General features: G+C 49.6%; 1 protein-coding gene across 4 annotated transcripts in view; it reads right to left on the bottom strand.

The window, feature by feature from the left end:
* The window catches only part of Epb41l1 (erythrocyte membrane protein band 4.1 like 1), a 68,233-nt gene that overhangs the window by 10,869 nt on the left and 36,666 nt on the right, over positions 1 to 20,698 (bottom strand). The window contains exons 15-22 of one of the 4 annotated variants that reach the window (XM_077800237.1): positions 17,972 to 18,070; positions 12,049 to 14,031; positions 11,453 to 11,560; positions 9,951 to 10,349; positions 8,050 to 8,154; positions 6,157 to 6,237; positions 1,277 to 1,363; positions 440 to 523 (exon numbers count right to left, since the gene is read on the bottom strand). In XM_077800237.1, the coding sequence (XP_077656363.1) occupies positions 440 to 523; positions 1,277 to 1,363; positions 6,157 to 6,237; positions 8,050 to 8,154; positions 9,951 to 10,349; positions 11,453 to 11,560; positions 12,049 to 14,031; positions 17,972 to 18,070 (2,946 nt within the window). Of the gene's footprint in view, positions 1 to 439; positions 524 to 1,276; positions 1,364 to 6,156; positions 6,241 to 8,049; positions 8,155 to 9,950; positions 10,350 to 11,452; positions 11,561 to 12,048; positions 14,032 to 17,971; positions 18,071 to 20,698 lie in introns of all 4 variants that reach the window. The other 3 variants (XM_026383243.2, XM_077800239.1, XM_026383246.2) reach the window with 3 other exon arrangements.

The following is a 20,698-nucleotide window of genomic DNA, read 5'->3' as shown; positions in this document are numbered from 1 at the left end:
GAACAAGGAAGCAAACACGCAGTTTCAGCTTCATCTTCTACTTTGCTTAGAGCACCTGCCACTGTCTTCTCCTCCTTCAGGGGTCCTGTCTGGAACCCCAGGCCCTGCTCAAAACATTTGTCCCAGGAGATGCTTTCTGACTCTTGGGGAGCCACCCTCATGTACCTCCTCTAAATTCTTCCAGCACTTAAGGCAAATGCCACAGTTCACAGTTCCTTTGAAGGAGAGGGTCTCATCCCCTAGACTGGCTGTCAAGGTTGTGAGTGCAGGGCCCGGGCCTAGGACAACAGTAGCTCAGGGCAATGCGCACAGACTCTAGAAAATGGCAGCGCCACAGGTCTCCTTTGTCCACCTTACAGACTGAGAAGCCAAAGCTGAGCCACGGTAGTGACCTTCCCGCCTGCAGCCTTCTGGGGCCCGGGCACCTACTGCTACTCACTTTGGTAACATGGGTGGTGGTGGAGGTTGAGAGGGTTTCCGCGGTGGCGCCGTAGGTGCTGGTGAGGACATCTTTCCCGATGATCTGCAGAATATAACCACCCCCACCCCGGGCAGCAGGTCAGGACACTGGGCTCTGCAGGGGCGGGCGGGATGGGGGAACCCAGGTACAAGCAGGGGCCCTGTGAAGGTGAAGGCTGGAAGCCAAGATACTTTGAACCATTAAGAATCCAAGAATCCCGAAATCATCAGAATCCTAGACCCATAAAACTCTCAAACCTGGGAATCTGAGATTCCTAGAGCCTGAGATTCCTGAGGCCCAGAATCCTAACAACACCCTGGAATCTGAGATTCCTGGCATCTTAGAAGGATGAACAGAGGGATCCGAGGTGGAGATGGAGCCCTCCTGATCCCCCATCCTGTCGCAACCAGGGGCTAGAGGATGGAAACAGAGAAGCAAAGAGCTGGAAAAGACCTCAGAGTGACAGACTCAGGGTCACAGGTGGGGCAGCCACAGCAGAGCCAGGCCCAGAATCCAAACTCTGGACTCCCAGTTCATTGCTCTTCCTAGTGGGCAAGGAGGGCAGGCACAACAGGTGAGGGCTGCACCCCACACGGCCGGTGCCCTGTGTGAGCGCCACAGGGATGGGGGGGAAACTGCAGAGACTCTAGTGGGCACCATGGAGCCTACGGGCATTTGAAAGTGATCCAGTTTCCTGGCTCTGCACTTAAAAGGGCACCTTTTGGGCCCAACCTGCACTTTCTGCAGGCCACAAGGGGGCCATGCCCATGTCTTCAGCTTGGAGTCCCCTAGCCTGAGCTGGCACTGCCCACTTACCGGAGAAAGAGAACGGATTTCCGTGGCCACCGTCTGTGGGCCTGGAATCATGGCAGCTGCCCCCTTCCCGGACTTGAGACTGTTCTCCTGGGGAAACAATGGTGCTCAGATGGCTAGGTCTCAGGTATGTAGGCCCCAGGATGGCCGGGGCACGTGACCACATGGCTCTCATGGCCACAAGGCTGAGTAGTAACTTAGAAGCAGAGAACTGAAGGCATCATTCAGAGCTCACTCCCTCATTCACACACACGTGCACACCCACACACTCACTCATTCAACGAACATTTACTGAGTGCCTGGTTTGAGGGACACTGTGGTGAACAAGACACAGTACTGCTCTCTGGAAGCACTAACAGAGAAATTGGGACACTCGGGTTCTTGTCCTGTCCTTGCCACATTCTAGCTATGTGACTTGGGGCAGAGCCACTTCCTCCCTCTGGGTCTCATGGATTCTTCTGTAAAAAGGGACCCATGCTCATTCCCATGGAGACCTCATGAAGTTAACAGAGGGGAAAGGATTTCACAAACTAAAATCTGTAGGAGAAATATAGACATATAGCTTGGTGATTAATATCATATCTACTGCTTTCTGGGTACTTGCTATGTGCTAGGCATCAGACACTAGTACATGCATGACCTCATTTAATCCTCACAACTGTGGGAAATCATTTTTAATATTCCTGATTTGCAGATGAGAAAAAGGAGGGCAAAAGCATGTTAAGTGGCTTGTTCAAGTCCCCCAGCAAGTTAATGGTACAGCCAGAAGCTCACCCCACGTGAGGAAGACCCCAAGTCTGACAGGTGCTTATGTTCTATGCCACCACTCTGCCCTTGGGACTTTCATTCTCAGGCCCATTCTCCTGGTCCTACCTTGAGATATAACTACAAGGTCCTCCTGGAATCATTCCTGGACATAGTGCTCCATATCTGACCAGAGGCCCAGCTCTTTGCTACCTCCCACTTCTGTACCATCCCAAGGCTCAGCCTGGTCTATCCAGGAGCCCAGAACCACCAGTTCTGCAGTTTCTCAGCTGACTGACCCCTGGTCCTGCTCTGTGCAGGGCACTGGCCTGGACCTCTGCCTGTCTGCCAAGGGACAGGAGAGAACAGAAACCCTTTGCCTTTTCCTTGCCTCCCCTCTACCTGCCTCGAGCAGAGGCTGTCAGTGACCTGGTCACTTGGCACACCATCACCAGGCACTTTCTCAGAAGCACCTGGGATCCCCGAGTGTCAGGGTAGCTTCTGGGCTCTTATCCTTTCTCTGGCTTAGAGAACAGCCACCAGCCCTTTTAATCAGGGCCATGCTGTGAAGGAGCTGCTTATTCTCTCATGGCATCCTCTTTCCCTTTCCTGGGGTCAAGCCACTCCTCTATCTTCACACCGAAAACACTAAATGGGACCAAGTTGTTCAAAACAAAGGCAGCCTCCCTCCTCCCTGCACCTCCTGTATCCTCAAGGAGGAGTGGTCCTCTCCCTGGCCAACGCAATCCCACTGTCTCTCCTCCTTCCCACTCAGGGCTCTCCTCACAGGCCACCCTCAACCTTAGGGACTTCTGCTGCCTCATCAAAACCCAAACCCCGGGCTGGGGTTGTAGCTCAGTGGTAGAGCACTTGCCTAGCATGTGTGAGGCTCTGGGTTTGATCCCCACCACCACATAAAACTAAATAAACAAAATAAAGCATTGTGTCCATCTGCAACTAAAAATATTAAAAAAAAAAACACCCAAATCCCCATTTTAACCTGTAGACCAGATCTTTCTCTAGCACTAGGCCTTCAAGGCCTATTGTCTCCTGGAAATGTCCCGTAGGCACCTCAGACTCATAGGATCCCAAATGGAACTGGCTGCCTCCTCACCCCAACACACAGAGAGCACCCTCCTCTCATGCTGCTTAGATCAGTGGTTCTCGCACTTGATGGGCATTACTGGTGAGCTTATGAAAACACAGATTGCTGCCCCTGCCCCAGAGTTTCTGAGTCAAGAGGTCTAGAGCCAGGCCTGGGAATCTGCCTTTCTTGTAGGTGCCTGGGACCACACTGTGAGAACCACTGGCCAGTGAACAAGATCCCCACCCCTTCCTTCCTCCTGTCATCAGAATCTTCTACCGATGACTGAATCCTGTATTTGCCTCCCTCCAGACCTCCCTAACCCAGGGACCTTCTCTACATCCACCTCCTCAAGCTCCAGCCAGGCCCCTCTGGATACGGGCTCCTATGCCCATCCCCTGACTTGTCTTTCTGTCTCTCCCAGTGTGAGCCCCAGAGCTTGGGACACTGTCCTTTCCAGTGCTGGATTCAGTGCTTGGCATAGTACTTTACATGTCCTGGGTGTTCAATAAATATTTATTGAAGGAAGGAAAGAAGAAGGAAGGAGGGAGGAAGGAAGGGGAGGGGGGAATTTTTGCTGCAGTCCACACTCCACACAGAGGCTAATTTCCTAACAAAACACATAACTGATGATATCATGCTCCTACCTTAAAAATTTAAGTGATTCCCTATTGTCTCTGGGATGAAGTTTGGACTTCATACATGATGTTGGAGGCCCTGAAGGTTCTGGCCCAGCCCTCTTTCCAGCCGCTCCTCCCCCATTTTAACCTGTAGACCGGATCTTTCTCCAGCACTAGGCCTTCAAGGCCAATCGTCTCCTGGACTCTCCCCTGGAAATGTCCCGTAGGCACCTCAGACTCCCCCAGCTCCTCATACACTTGACGTCTGACTTCACTGACCACTGCCTTCTCCTTCAGATGCCCACCATTACCCCTACTCTGCCTGCTGCCTAGAATGGCTTCTGCTGTGACCATACCTTCATCTATCCTTCATGCACAGCTCAGCTGTCCCTGACTAGATAATGCCTTCCTCAGCTCCTGCTGCCAGAGGTGTCACCCAGAGTTATCCTCCCAGTGGTCCCTAGGCTAGCTGTTCCATGAGGGAAGGAAAGAAATAGCAGCAGCTCACATCTACAGACCCCTTACTGTGTGCAGAGCATTGTTCTCAGGGCTTCACACAGATTATTTTCATCTTCACATGAGCCCTTTGAGATATGTGCTATTATTGCCCCTACCCCATTTTATAGAAGGGGAAAACTGAGGCTTAGAGAGGTTCAGGTGACTTGCCCAAGGTCATCCAGCCAGGAAGTGGGAGAGTTGGACCTTGTTCACCACTGTGTGCCCAGGACCTACATACAGGGGCACAGCACATTACAGATGCTCATGATGATGACTGAACAAATGAATCCTAGCAGGCAGTGTATTTTCTTTGATTCTGTATTCCCCTCAGGCAGACCGTAGAGACCTATTGATGCTTTTGGAACAAATGAATGGATAGATGGATGGATGAGTAAATGAATGCTGTAACTGTCCACTCACCTAAGGTTGAATTTAAATTTAGCCCTACAAGTTTCCTAATGCTGCATGGTGAAGGGTTGGGCGGAGCAGAGGAACCGAGTGACCAGGGAAAAGTAAGCAGGCAGGTAACTGGTTTGGGTTTATTGATCCTAAAATTTTTATTTATTCAAAACCTACCTTTGGAACACTCTAAATCAATGGAATTTTCATTTGATGTGTGTATCAGGGGTTTGGCAAGAGAAAGTATCTAAATACAACTCTCAGTAGCTCATGACATACCTGGATCAGGCACTTGCTACCTCGTCTACCCACAGTCTCAGCCCCAGCCCCAGCCCCATGCAGCCGATGTGCCCAAAAGCAGGATAAGGGAGCAGAGCAGAGTGGTTGATGTTGAAAGGGGGGCTTCTGGTGTCAGGATGCCTGGGCTTAACCTGGCACTGTTACTTATTGTGTGTGACCTTGGGTAAGTCACTTTACCTCTCTGAACTTCAGTTTCCTCATCTGTAAAGGATGTAAAAGAGAACATCCGCTTTGGTTTCATAATCTATTCAAAGTTCTCAGCTTATTGCCTGACACCATAACCAGTGTGCTGAATGCTATTTATTCTATTTCATTATTAAAGGCACTGAAGTCTCTTAAGAACCTATGAACCAGGGGCTGGGATTGTGGCTCAGTGGTGGAGTACTTGCCTAGCACATGTGAGGCACTGGGTTCGATCCTCAGAACCACATTAAAAAAACAAACAAATAAGCAAATAAAATAAAGGTATTGTGTCCATCTACAACTGAAAGTTATATATTAAAGAAAGTTTTTAAAAGGACCTATGAGGTGCTGAGGTTGTGGCTCAGTGGTAGAGCACTTGTCTCACATGTATGAGGCACTGGGTCCTATTCTCAGCACCACATATAAATAAATGAATAAAATAAAGGTCCATCAACAACTAAAAAAAAAACTTAAAAAAGAACCTATGAACGAGGCAGAATGGGGAGTATTCCCATTTTATAGATGAGGACACCTGTGGCCAAGGACCTTCCTTCATGAATCAGACAGTAAATAGGTAACAGAACCCTAAGGTTTCTTGGAACGTGTACAAAATCTTGAGTTTACAAACTAAGGTTCATTGCTGCCATCTACTGACCATGGTGAGGAAGTGGCCTGAGACAAGAGTAGCCTCCAATGTGGGCCCTGGTGAAGGGCTCTCAGCCTGGAGGTGAGATTAGTCAGCAGAATCTGGAGATAAGATTCTTGCATGCTAAGAATCAAAAAGTACCATCCTCCCTCTTCCCCTGCACAGCTGAGATGGCCCGGATAACAGACTCAGGGATTCCACCTCCCACATCATTCAGTTTGGAAAACTGAGGTCTGAGAGTATGTCCTGGGGCAACCTAGGTTCCAGACAGTAAATGATTGTATGTCTCACTCCAATGGGGACAGGGCAGCTTCAAGCTTCCTGAAGCAGCCTGGGCATCATTCACTTATCTGGCTGTTTTGTGGGGTGAGGGGGCTGGTCATAAGGATGCCTTCTGGGTTCCACTTACCATAGTGGTGGATATGGTCTCCGTAGTGATGGAGGGGGTGGTTGTCATGAACTCCTTCCCCACTGGGGTACTCCCATCAACCTGCTGGCCAGAAGAGGGATTGTTAGAGATGGAGAGAGCCCTCAGCTGTCACCTGGGCTCATACCATTCCAGTTACAGAGTGACAGGCTGTGGAATGAGCATGCATTGGGGAGCAGTTCACACACAAAGCCATAGAGAAGGTACACAGCACCGCCCATTTCAACATTTTTCTTTGACAAATGAAATATAATCCAAGACAATCTGACACATTCTATCCGAATTTCAGTGCATGTAACTTTTGACTTAGCAATCCATAGAAATTTATCCTGTGGATATAATTTTTCAAAAGTTCACCCAGAAATATGAACAAGGAAGTTCACCACAGCACTGAGTATTAACTGCAGAAGACAATAACCATGATAGGGTAATCAGTGGGAGACAACAAAACAAATTAGGTCCCAATTCCAGAGTAAGTTAGGGACCCATATGTTAATGTATGCTGACGTTCAAAATATATATTTTAAAAAGTAAGGTAAAAAAAGAAAATAATCACTTTTTGAAATAACTTTAAGTATATAGAGATGAAGGTATCTACATTGGGATATGCATACTTTTTTTTCCCCTGGGAGGCAACATAAGAAAATTTTCATTTGGTTCTGTTTGAATTTTATAATTGAAATTTTTTGTTGTTTTGTTTTAATGTCAATAAGAATTATCAGGCTATGAGAGTTAGAGTCAATTTAAGTTTCTTTTTACTTTTCTGTATGAAAACAAAATACAAGTTATTAAAAACAAAGCAGGTCAGAGAGAAAAAGCATTTTTCCCAAGGTCACACAGCTCATCAGAACTCTGATCATACCTGGATCAGGCACTTGTTACCTTGTCTACCCAGAGCCTCAGCCCCAGCCCCAGCCCCATGCAGCCGATGTGCCCAAAAGCAGGATAAGGGAGCAGAGCAGAGTGGTTGATGTTGAAAGAGGGGTTTAAGAGTCTTAACGGGCACTAGAGTCTTGATGGATGCTAGGCAGCCTCATAACTCGTAGCATTTTTACAAAAGTGGGAGAGAAAATTCTGGAAATAACACTGTTGCTTATGTTTCTGGTTTATGTCTCATCTCAGATTTTTTTGTTTTTGTTTTTGCTTTTTTGGCATTATTGGGAAGCAAATCCAGTGCCTTGTGCACCCTAGGCAAGCACTTTACCACTGAGCTACATCCCCAGTCCTTATTTCAGTTCTTGAAACAAAGATTGGTCTCTAGGACAGGAAAGCTGCAAGAACTGCAGCTTGTCTGGCCAGAAAGAATCACGAGGGCATCTCTTAGGCCCATAACTTCAATTTTCAAAGTTTAAAACCCACAGAAGGAATGTGGTAAACACACCCTAAGCAGTGTGCCTGGCTTTTGCCAGGGTGCTAGGATGCTAAGAAAAAGGCTCTGGTGCTTTTTTCCCCACCTAGTTTGTTCATTTTGCCAAACTAACGTGGACACTCCATACATTAAAAAAAAAAAAAAATTACCCACGATGAACTGTTCTGACCAAATTGAGATTGGTCTCCCCAAGCCATCTCTGGGAAAAACCCCTCCAATTCCATCAAGTAGTCAAAAAAACCAGAGGTCTTAACCCACTAGCCACTAGACCTTGCAACACTCCTACAGATAGGGAAATCAAGACTTTTAAAAGTCTGATCGGCCCTATTCCTCCCACCCCCAGAGTCTGGGGAGGACTCTGAGGCTCAAAAGAGCATCAGGCTTAAAATGGTGGTTCCAGGGAAGCTGAGGTGGGAAGGTTAGCCAAGGAGCTTGACCATGGCAGTGGGAACCCACACCCAGCGCCCAATCCCCATGCTTAGGCTCCAGTGGGAAGTGCAGACTACCTGGGTGTGGTCCACAGTGGAGATCCTGCTCTGCAGCATGGCCTCTGGCTCAATCTTCTTTCTGATGGCCAGGCTGCTGACAGTCATGGTTTCTGTTTTCACAGGCTACAAGGAAACAAAGAAGGACACTTTAACTCAAGACCCATAAGATGTCTGCTTACAGGTAACTGTGGAATAGGTTAAGAGCTGTGTCCTACCCCACAGCTGGCCGGGTCTCTGGGAGGGTGTGAGGTCAGGGCAGAAGAGGCATGGTGTGAAGTCACAGACAAACAGCCCAGAGGGAGAGCCAGAGCTGCTGGCACTCCAGGCAGGCCTGCCTTGTGTCCCTGTTCCATGTCCCTGCAAGGGGGCTGTATGCCTTTTTAGGCTACCATTAAGAGGACGTTACTAATATGCCCTGTGCTGGTCCCCATGCTAAATGTCTTCCTTGTGCACGTAATATTGCTGAATCCTGAAGGCCTTCCACAGTTAAGCCTGCACCTTCCAACTGCTTCATTGGAACTAGAGCAGGAGCCACACACACGGAGGCCTGCAAGAGGTGAGGCAGAAGGTGTAAATAAGTGAAAGGACTGGTTGAGGGCTGAGGGCGGAGGTGGTGGAGAGCAGGTGGACTCCACTCAGGTTTGGCCAACTGTTATCACGGCCTCTAGAGACAGGACCATCTGATTTTTTAAACAATGATATAATAAACCCCTGGATTTTATATTTAATACCATGATTTTTAAACCAGAGTTAAAGAAAACACATCTGCTGGGTAGATCTGGCCTGAAGGCCACCTGTCTCCAAACTTACTCTAGAAGTCTTAAGCTAAATGATCCAAGTCCTCCACCAGGCTGTGCTATTCCCACTGCAGGTTTTCACACACAACTTGAATGGATGAATGGACACTAGCTTGTCATCTAGCTGTTGGGGGGAAAGGGATTCTTACAGATGGTTGTAACCCTGCCATCTAGCCATTCATTCAATGAATCATCTCTTGGTGCTGAGAAGATGCCAGGCTTAGAGGAGCTGCCACCTGGCGGCAGAGCAGGCCTGTCAGTCACTGACTGTTGGAGAATCCTGGAGCAGAGGCGTTACAGAGTGTGTGGGGTGGGGGGGACGCAATAAGAGCGACACTTCTGCACAGGGTAGTCAGGAAAGCATATGCTAGGAAACTGACATCTGAGCTCTATCTCAGAGCAAGGCACAGAAAGGGAGGACAACCTTCAACCCAAAGGGTACAGCGTGGAGTGAGAACCCAGAATGGATGAGCTGGCATTTTACTGGGAGCATGGGAGGGAGGCTGGGCTGGAAGAGGTGAGGAAGCAAAGGAGCAACATGGACACAGATGAGTTTCAGAAAGATCTCTCTGTAGCTCTACAGAGGAGGGCCACAAAACAGAGAAGCTCAGGCACAGTTAGCCCCTGTGTCCTTCTCAATGACTATGTATCCTCTTCTCCAGGTGTTTCCCACTACCATCCTGAGACCCCAGGGCTGGATGAACTTAAACTACTGCCCCTTCCCCAGGAAGCCCAGGGAGATGAGCCTGAGCCTGAATGAGGAAAAACCATTCAAGTTTCAGACCAGGCTCCACAGCCTGAGAGTCTACAGACACATGCTCTCTGCAGGTGCCATGCAACACAGGCAGGAGATGAGGAGTTGAGTGAGAACAGACCACCTGTAATCGCTTGACCTCAGCAAGCAATGGGTCACAGGGTTAAAACACCAAGGAGCGCGTGTTAGGGGTAAACCGATATGGCAACATGCGAGCACAGAGCCATGCTGTTCTGTGGAGGGACAGTCATGCAACATGAGACAGCTTCAGGCTGCAGCTGGCTGCTCAGTCTTCTCCCGCAAGGCCCAGGGCCCTCTGAGCATGCAGTGCCTGGTTGGGCCCAGGCTTCGATGAAGCTCCACTGTACCTCAAACTGGGGCATATCCGGGGTAGAGCAAGCCCCTCGGTCTGGGCTGTCCTCGATGCCCCCAGACTCATCATCCTGCCCCTTGAGATCCCGGGAGAACACCAGGCCCTCAGTTTCAGAGTCGCTTTTGTCTCTGTCGAGTTCAGGCAGGCTGCGAGAGAAGTCTTCGAAGGCGCTGCCATGATAGTCACCAATAACCGTGAAGTCCACCTCAGCCTCCAGGCTGGATGTGGAGCTGACCGTGATGCTGGAGCATTTGCGCTCTATGGCCAGGTGGTTGTCTTTCAGGAACACTGCGTCCCTCTCCTGGTCCTGGTCCTCATCTCCTGTGTCACTCTCTGGGGCCCGAGGACGTGGTGGTTTGACTTTCTCCTCCGATCCCTCCCTCAGCCCTGCTCTCTATGGCCAGATAAAACCAGAGGAATGGGATGCAGGGTAGGGAGGGGGAGAGAAAAAAGGAGAGAGAGAGAGAGAACATCAAGATGGTGCATGTCAGAAGAAATCTTGAGGCTGTGTTGAGGTCCTGAATGGAGCAGGTCAGGAAATGAAAAATCAAAAAATAAAACAAAACAAACCCAGGAAAGGTTCCTTGAAATCATAACAGGCTTAAAAAACGAAAAAAAATTCTCAAGAGGAGGGATGCTCCTTCCCAAGGATCTCACACTGATGGCAAAAGCGAGTTCAAAGCAAATATCCTGCCAGTGAGTTCTGGACAGGAGGCCCCATCCAAGGCTTGGATGGAGGAGCCTATCAGAAGCGGCACTGTGCAAAAGGCAGGGATGGAATCCCGGACCCCAGGCCCATCCGTGCAGGCGGCGTCGAGAAACAAACTTAGGAGGGAGGTTAGGTACTCAGGAAACCCAGGGGAGGAGGCAGAGAGGCTGGAGCCAAGAGCTTGAGGAACACAGAGGAAGCCAGCAAGGCTTGTCAATTCCACTGAATCTCCGTGGACAGGGTCAGCATCAAACAGTGGGAAGAACAATTCAGGGCCAGGCCCTCTGGGGACGAGCTTCCAGGGAGCCGGGTGCTACACCAGATCCACCCTTAGCTCCGTGAGTGGGCCATGGGCAGGCCATGGACAGGAGGTTCTGGTCCCATCAATGTAATTGACAACAGCAGGCCAAGGAGATGCTAGCAACTCTTGTCCACTATACATACCTCTCAACTGGCCTGTCAGGGATTAAACACCACACACACATTTTTGGCTGGTCCATGACATTGTTTTCTTTAAAAAAAAAACAATCTAACACCCACAATATATTTTTTTAAGGAACTTGACTTTAGCTTCTGGAGATTCAGTGTGCTTAGAAATTCACTTGCTAAACGGGCCTCCATTTAGCCAGTTTCTGGAAGGTCGAGAGGTGTGAGGAATACATTCCCGACAAGCCAGAGTGGAGCAGCCACAGGGGGTCGCTGCTACAGCAGGTGGGAATCTAAGAAGCGAAGCATCCTGGCCAGGTGAAGGTAACTAGGTCATCGGGACATAGAGGGACTGTAGAGACCTGAGGGCCCGAGGGGCTGGTGAATCTCAGGTGCCCCCCCTTCCCAGGGGCGTTCGCGGCTAAGCTGGTGAAGCGCTTCTCTTCCCTGACCGCATCTTCGGATTTGTTCTGGATTAGAGAAGACAGTTAGTCTTAAGGAGGCAGAAAGAAACTTGAAAGGGAACCAGAGCGGAGAATGGAAACCTCTGGACTGTCAGCTTCCACAAGGCAGGAGACCAGGGACAGGATGAAGAAAGATCACTGGATAAGCCAAGCAAGACAGGTAGGAATCGAGAGGGGAGGGGCAGCAAGGCAAGCATGTAATCTGCTGGTAGTGGTGGCACCTTCTCCACGGGAGTGTGTGTGACCCTCTGGGCACCAGGTCATACCAAAAGCTGAAGGTCTTTGTGGCCAAGCTAATGTGGGCCAAGCAGATGACCCCATCCTTCAGCCTGGGCTACTCATAGATGCATTTGGGGAAAAGACCTCATAGGGATGGACAAGCAGCCTTGGGTTGCAGTAATGATGAGCGGCCACTGAATCATGCTTCTAAAAGGCTACCAGGCATGCGGTCGGTGGGGGGCACGATGGGGGCGGGGGCTCACATAGCCAGTTACCCCAGGCGCTTCCTCCAGCGTGGTTTCGCAGCCTGAATCGGGGGACGCGAGCTCTAGTTCTGTGCGCCTTTCCTGGTGGAATGTGGTAGAAATGCCCTCCCTGAAGTGTCTGGTAGCCAGAGGCATCATTGAGGAATGTGAGGTTTGGGGACTGGCAAAGTCCCCGGGGGGCTGGAGTTGGACGAAGCCCAGGTCTAAAAGCTTGTTCCGCTGTTGCTCTAACTGACCCATGCAGGCCTCTGAAGTCAACTCATTTGGAAGGGCCTTTGTTTCACTCTGACTAGCTCGACGAGTCTCAGCTCCATGGGTCTCAAATATCCGAATTTTGTTGGCCACTGAGGTCTTGCTTATGTCTTCCAGGGAGCCCTCTTGTCCCCGATCCTGGAAAGAGGTCGTCTCTTTTTGCTTTCCCGAAGGGAACACCAACCCCGGAGTTACGACCCCTTCGGCTTCCTCAGGAACAACTCTGGGCTTTCTGCTGGCCACTGGAGGTGCCCTGCGTTCACCTCCTGTGTCAGGGGGCACAATTAACCCAACTTGGTCTTTGGGCTCTGGGCTGTCTTTAGGAAGCTGGACATGTTTGAGAAATACAGGGAATTGATCTCCAAAGAGATCCCTGAGCTCTGAAGGCTCCCCTGATCCATGAGAAGCTGGGCTTGGAGAAGCTTCCTCCAGAGCTTCCAGAGCCTCAGAGTGACCAGGGGAGGCTGGCAGGGAGGTGACCACCTCCGTATGAGGAAATGCTGAGGCTTCCTGGTCCCCCATCTTAGGTTGTCCGGTTTGGGTATGAATGGCTCCCCTCTCTGTGGGGAGGAAGTTGCCTCTGTCTGGTTTGACTGGCTTCCTGACATGAGGAGGGATGGTCCACAGAAGGGCATGGGCCTGCGGGTCCAGGCACACCCTGCCTCCTTCATTAGTGGAGTGGTCCTTCCATCCTGCTGAGGGACTTGATCTGGCCTTTTCCCTCAAGTTCCCACTGGCAGGGGACTCTTCCTTTTCAGCTGCCCTGGCTGTCGGGTGAGACTCTCCCTCCACCTCCTGCTGTGCTTCTTCCCAGTCCTCAGCAAATGTGTGTCCTGGAGAAGGTCCCTGCTGGTCATCCTGTCTTCCGTGGCTCCGGGGAGACCTGGTTCCTTCCTCGGAGGAGGCAATATGGGCTTCATCCTTGTTCCTGCCGGCAGCTGTGGCGGAGGCCCTCGGGTCTGTGGCATTCAGCTCTGAGCTCTCTGGGAGCTCCCCTAGCAGTTCCAGCTTGATGTGTCCTCCAGGAGGGGCATCCAGGCGCTCTTCTCTCTCTTCCAAAGGCAGAGGGAGAACTTGATCTTCAGAATCTTTTTCTCCATGGTTTAGATAGAAGCTCCTCTCTGCAAAGGAGGTATCAGTCTCATCGCTAGAGTCAGCTCTGGCTTCACCATGAACAGGATCCAACAGAAATGACTGGAGGCCTCCCTTGTCAGAGGCTGGAGAGGGGATGTCCACCTCTGCTGGCCTGGTTCCTGGAGTTGTGGATCTTCCACACGTCTGGAGCTCCTCCAGCCTCTTCCTTAGCTCTGCACGATCCTCCAACTGACCATCTGAGACTGGGAAGTTCCTGATGGGTGTCTCGCTGATGCCAACCCTGAGCTCGGAGCCCTCAAGGAGCTTGTCTGACAATGTGCATCCCGTAGCCTGGGCAACCCCTCCAGTACCTGCCCTGACCCAGGGGCCTTCCTCCCACACCGACTCAAAGTCTTCTGGACTTGCAATCATCCTCCCTTGCTGCTGAGTTTTGGCATTTTTGGTTCCCACCATTTCTTCTGTGGCCATTTCGACTTTGAACTTGTCCACCAGAATGTCTACCTTGGAGAGTCTGCCATCGGCAAGGACGTCAGCGAGGCCTGCCTCACTTTCTTCCTGCTGTGTGTTGGCCACTTTTAGGAGACTGAGACCGAGTTCTTCTGGCCTAGTGTATTGTCTTTCTATAAATACCCAATGCTCCGAACCCTGTGTTACAATTGGAGCAAGAAGAGTTAACATGAAATAGCAGGCACCTGAAGGGCGGGTCACCCTTCTCTCTGTAAAAAGGGACCAATCTACCACCAAAAGGTAGTCCAGTGTGGACTGGGATGGCATGTCCCCAGAACGGGTGGGGGAGAGAAAGGCATGATTATGCCAGTCCTTCTCACAGGTTATTCTTCCCATTAAGGCACCCCAAAATAACTGACTGACCTTCCTCAACCCCATCCCTCACTCGATAAGACAGGATGGGTTCTCATGCTCTCCCCGTGCTAACAATGGAGAAAGTGAGATCCATGGATGGGCCAGGACTCTTCCTCTTCCTCTTTTACTAAGACAATTGCCACTTTCAGAGGAGAAAGTACTTAGATCACTGGGAACTTCTGAATGTTAGAGCTGAAAGAGTTTAAAACATTATTCGGTCTAATCTCCTCAGTGTGTAAGTGGGGAAACCAAGGCCTGGAGAAGGTCAGTGACTTGGTCGTGGCTACCACTTTTGATGACAGAGTCAGGATAAGAATGCCTGACTTTCAGTGCCTGGAATCTCTGCTGACTTATCTCACAACCTTGGAAGATGGGTGTCACCCGTGATCCACTGCCAAGGTAAGGGAAGCATTGAGTCCCACAGGGTTTAGTCTAAAATCTGACCTTTTTATAAGAGCTTCTGGGAAGGAAACAGATTTTGATTATTAGCAAAAATACCAAATGGCCAGGTTAGTGACAGTCAACACAATGGCTTAAAAAGTTTGAATACAATGGATTTCCATCCCAAAGAAATAAATACCAGGGTCCATCCTTGGAGAATTCTAACAAAACTCATAGGGTAATAAAGGACTGACCAGAATACATCACAGAAGGAAAAGACTTATAGACCCAGGCATCATGATGGGGCAGAGGGACCAGCATACCCAACTGTCTACTGAATGGTCCTCTACCTGCCACAAGGGGTCTTCAAACAGTACTTGGGGGGAACGATGGATTTCTGAATCATTAAGGTGGCAGGAAGGCCATTGGGTTTCTAATATTCTTGGAGCCACAGAAGACTTGTTTCCCACAAAATCTTAATGGAAGTTCATCTAGTATGTAACACAAACATCGGGCAGCCCAGTACCCTGATGTATCACTCTCCTTTGAAATCACTGCTCTGACTAAAGCCCCTCAGAACAGATATGGAAACCCTACCTAGGACTAGTGAAGAAAGGCATCTTGTCCGAGGTCACAGAGTGAGCCAGGGGCAAAGGCAAGGCAGGCCTAGGATCCAGTCCCTAACTCCGAGTTCTGTGAACTATGTCCTTTCCGCCCCACCATGACCACCTCTGCAGTATTTGTCAAAAGCTGTTTCTAGCAATAGGAGGGGGAAGGTTTATATGGCCTTAGGCTCCTTTTTAGTTTATGACTGGGCAAAAAGTCTATGAATCCATAAGATCTGAAGGAGTTTGAAGGATCAAAAGAGCGTTGTAACTCTCCACCTCAATACTCCATTTTATCAAATCATGTCTCCATGTTAGAGAACAAGACCTTATTAGAAGAATTCTGCCAACAGGAAAGAGAGAGTAGAAAGTGGGGAGGCCTAGACAAAATCTAGCGTAGGTTTCTGAGATTTTATTTCAGGTCGTTAGGGTCTTCAGGACCCCAGCACTTGAACTATCAGAGGACTGGCTTCCAAAGTTTATGGAAGCCAGGGCTCCTCATCTCTTTGGGGAATTTGTTCCTTTTGATGCTTCCATTTCAGCTTTACCAACATGTGAGCCTGGCAATAAAAGCCAAAGTTGGTCAGTGAGGCCCCTTCTGGAACTTTCCTGCTCCATTTCTAAGGAGAACTGGGCTAGATAAGCAACAGTGTGGAGGGCGAGAGCTGGCACAGAATGGAAGAAAGATTCTACAGGCAGAAAAGAGAAGCACATAGTGATATTTGGTTATTATGTGCCAGGCAATGCTGCCCTTTGTCCAAGTAGTTTTTTTGGGGGGGAGGAGGGGTACTTGGGAGATTGAACCCAGGCCCCCTGCACATTCAGCAAGTACTTTGTCTTTGACCTATTCCCCAGTCCTCCAAGTTATGAGTTGGCAACTGTGATGCCTGCATTGGTACCCTTATTTCAGAAGGGGAAACTGAGGGTCTCAGAGGGAAGGGCCTTGCATAAGATCAGTGTGAACAGTAGGGGAAGAAGGAGGAATTCTACTTCTAATAAGCAAATAGGTAGGATCCTGAAGAGGAAAAAGAGAGAAAGAGAGAACTTTGCCAGCATCAATGCACTGGTAAAGGCACATCTGGCCCAGATCGCAAGATGGAACAATGTTAGGGCGGCCCCAGATTGTCACCGCCCTGCAGCTATTCTTTTTCCCAACTGGGGACCTTCAGTGCCTCATTTAGAGCACCACTTGCGAGGGGCTCTGCATCTGCTCCAGTCTTGGAAATGGGAGCAGAGGAGCCAGTTTGGTTCCCACATGAGCTACACACAGAAGAAACTCTCCCCAAAAGACAGTTCTGCTGATTCCAGGCCACTCAGGTTCCCCCTAGAACTCTGCGAAACATCTGGGCCTTGACCTTCATAGGAGGATGGGGTGCTGGATGGGGGACCCTCTAGAAACCATGTCCTGGGAGAAACTGCTGAGGGGCACAGGAGCATTCAGGGAAGGAAAGGTGTGCAGCCCTGTGGGAGGTGGCCTGGGGAGGGCTGCAGAGCAGATCCAAGGTACCAAAGGGCAGGAGGCCACAGGCCACGGATGCAGAAGTGCAGATTTTAAATCAGTACAAAGAAACCTCCTAATTGAAGACAGAAGACAAAATGGGCTGTGGTCAGGGACAGTGAGGGTCCCTCTGTGGAGGAGGCTGATGGCTGCTGGCCAGAGGTGGATGAAGGGTGTATGCTGGGTTCTGCTTCCACTATAGGCACATGCCTTTGGTTCTAGGAGCATCCATGGTCATGGGCATCACTATGTCCCTGGTCTTGGGGGGATGCTATTGACTCCTGTCCGACTTTCCTCAACTGACGGTGATGATAGTTTAGTTTTTATTTTTATATAGAAGAAAAATTCATGGAGAATTAGGATTTATGTTTTACCATATTCGTGGCTCACATAATGTCTTTATTTGCAGTAGCCCCAGAAATTTCCTCTGATTAAAGAGAAAGATATATGCCCCTCCCCACCCTGACACCATGCCAACAGAGGAGGTGCAGAAACCAGCTGATCAGTACCTCCCAGCCCCAACAGCCTACGAAATCCCAGTAGACAAGAAGAATGTGACCCTTGCTGCTGGGCCCTAGATTTTATCCTCAGTACCCATGCAGGGCCACAGAAAATTCCAAGAACCCTCAACTCATTGTTATACCAGGCCCAGAAGCAGTGCCCTCCTCATTTAGAATGTTTGCCTGACCAAGGATGCTCTTGGAAAAAAATATGTCTACTTTTGCCTGCTTAGAAACCCAGACAGATCCAAACCCCAGAGGAGTGTAGAGAGCTGGAGCCAGGAGAGATGAAATGCTATGCCCTAACTAGCCACAGCTAGACCTTATTCAGAGATAAGATGTTAGGGTAGAACGTATTTAGGGGCCATGACCCCTAGTCCCCCATGCTCAGTGGTCAGAACCTGCCTCCAGGTTCCGCAGCCTCACAAGTGCCTGAGAAAAAGAGACCATGTCTCCTTTAAGGCAGGGGCAGTTTGGCTGTTCTGCCCTCCTAGGATGACTGCACTCCTGTCCTTCCTGAGAAACATGGATGAGGGAGGGGCTGGCCCTTTCTGGATCTCTGGGATGGGATGCTTGTTGGTCATAGCATGGGGACAGCATGGGCCACCCACAGCTCCCTTCTGCAGGGCAGAGTCTGGTTCCCCTCACCCCAGAGAAAGGGTTTTCTAAAACCCCTAGTGGGTGATCAGGTTGGGCTGGAGGCCCCAGGAGGAAGGGGTACGGGAGGTGAAAACAGTAACCTCAGGTGATGCTGCGAGGCTTTTCTGAATGAACACTTCCAAGCCTGCGGCTGTTCCGGGTACCAAGTCCTGCTGAGAGATGTCCTGGGTCCTCTGGGACTGCAGGGGAGGCCCAGGGCCAGAGGAAAGAGAGAGGGGGAGGAAGGAAAGGAGGGACAGAGATAGAGAGAGAAAGCAGGAGAGAGAGACATACAAAGTCCATCAATAGCCCAGTTTTGTAAGTCCCACCTCCTTAGGACTTGTGCATTCAGTCAGGAAGGAGCCACTCTGTGGGTGAGACAGAGAGGGACAGCCCTTCTAAGACACTTAAGGGAGGGAGTCCCACAGTCAGCTACAAGGCAGTACTGAGGTCCCAGACTGTCCCTTGTGGCCTGCCCCCTAACATTCTGGAATTTATGGAACCACACCATTTGGACCCTGATTCTGAGTCCCCCCCCACTGGGTGTTATTGGCTTAGACTAATGGTTCAATCCTGCAATTGGGGCACAGCCCCATTTAAAGAGTTATCTTTAAAACTTGGATCTATTGCTCTCCTCATGGCCTGAATGGGACCCAAAAAGCTCTGAGGAAACTACTAGAAATTCTGGGTGATAGCTCTCTGCAGGGTCACCCACATAGCACATATTTGGGTCAGGGATTCTAGTCACCATCAGTAATGGCTCCGTAATTGTCTAGCACTTCCCGGTTGATAAAGTGCTTTACTCTTCATTATTTCCTTCAATCTTGCCAACGACCTTCCTATGGAGTGGCAATTCCAGTCCTCTTTAGACAGACTAGGCAATGAAGTTCAGAAATCACTCACCCAAGGACCCAGTCAAATCCTTTCTACAGTTCCTCCCCATCTCCCAAATCTTCGCTCTTAAAAGCAAGACGTCCTATCAGCCATTTCTAAATGCCCACAGCTCCAAGGTGACCTCCTGGGCTGTAACTGTTTAAAGCAGTGGAGACCACACAGCTTGGGCTAAGGAGGCAGCAGAACAGACTTTACCTTATTATTGACTCATCTTCTAGCAGTTCCAGACATCACCAGCAGGTGGGGCACATCCCCAAGCCAGGCTGCTCTGAGACCCCAGGTCACCAGTAATCATTCTTCCTTTCCCTGTTGGAGTCTGACCCTTTTAGTAGCCTCTGCATCCCACTTCACCTCCAGCCAGGCCAAGGATTGGCCTACCTCAGGAACAATTAGAAGCCATTTTGGCCAAGTCTCTCTTTAGAGAGTCAGGGGATGGGGGAGGTAAGCGCCAGATCACTAAACCAGACACCAATTTCCCCAATTTCCAGTCAGAGTGTTGGTTGTGCCAGGGACCACAGAAGCCCTTAGTAGATGCAGAGGTTTTCCCTCCTTCAAGAGCAGCCGTCGTGAAAGCCCCCAAAGCATCCCTAACTTTGTGAATCAGCAATCAGGGAATCCCAGTAGCTCTGCTACAACACGCTAGGCAAAGCCCTGTTATCTGGCAGGCTCAGACCATGGCTAGTACTGATTCAATCAAGTGCTCTACAAATTAGATCATGGCTGCAAAACCCATTTTCAAATCATTAGAGGGAAGCACATGCACAATGGACTCCATACTTGGTCTTCATGATTTGGTCTTGCTCCAAGGCAGATATGATTTGGTAGTAAATACAATGACCTGCCACACTATAAAAGTGGTTTATGGCCCCTCTTCTTTTAGCTACAATGCTGAACAGTTCTTCTTTCTGAGTCTCAGTACCCCTATCTGTAAAAGGACCTTGAACCAAGTGTTTCAAGATCCTCCAAACTTTAATTTAAATAAAACAAAACAGTAAGTAACTTGTACTGGGCATTGAGGTGCCATGCTGGTCCCTCTCCAGGAATTATCTCATTTGATTCTCACAATATCCCTATGAACATTTCTGCCTAACGGAGCCTCAGACAGATTAGGTATAACAAACTCAGAGTCCTCCAGCTACCAGGCAGTGGAGTCAGAATTCAACCCAGGCAGCATAAGTCTAGACCACAGTTGGTTTGAGGCCAATCAGCAGCCTCTCTAGGGAGAAATACCTATGTATAAACTGGGGTAAAAACTGCCAAGATTTTGCAAATGCTTGGGATTATAATATAGGAATTTCCCAAATCCTATCTTTATCTCTTTTGCAACAGAGAAAACACTGTCCACACTTTCCACTGTAAAAGTCAGAGTGTGTGGGGTCCTTTTTGGAAGCCCAAGAAGCAGGTGTGCTTTGTGTGGTGAACCCAATCCCCTTTAGTGGATTCCGGGGCTCCTTCTAGGAGGGACCAACCCCCGACACACACATTGCATTTTTACAACATGTGCAAAAGGGTCTGGTTACTGGATAGGGCTACCAAGATTCTCAAAGTTTATTGTGCAAGAGAATCACCTAGAACTCTTGATTAGAATGCTGGTTCCAGAGCTCTACCACCAAATATCTGATTCAGCAGAACCAAGAAGGGGCCCTGGAACCCACATTTCTAACAAGGACCCCTTCCCCATCATACTCTGGCTGATGGAAGAAGAGTACACCAAGCTACCACAAGTCTTTGGAGCTTCCATGTTTCAGGGTGGTCTCTGGGACTCAGGATTCCAAGATTTAGTGAATGTGTCCCCCTGAGCCTAACCTGCCATCCCACCCCCATCAGCCAGGCCACACTGGGGGAAGCATGTTGGTGTTAGAATGAGTGTAAATCATTACATTGCAACCTCCCACTGCCTCTTTACCCAGGGTCCCTGTTGAGGACTTCAGGGT

Source organism: Urocitellus parryii, chromosome 6 (assembly GCF_045843805.1).
Source record: "Urocitellus parryii isolate mUroPar1 chromosome 6, mUroPar1.hap1, whole genome shotgun sequence".
Taxonomy (NCBI): domain Eukaryota; kingdom Metazoa; phylum Chordata; class Mammalia; order Rodentia; family Sciuridae; genus Urocitellus; species Urocitellus parryii.
Note: the sequence above shows the minus strand (reverse complement) of the source record. Positions and strands in the feature narration are given on the sequence as shown.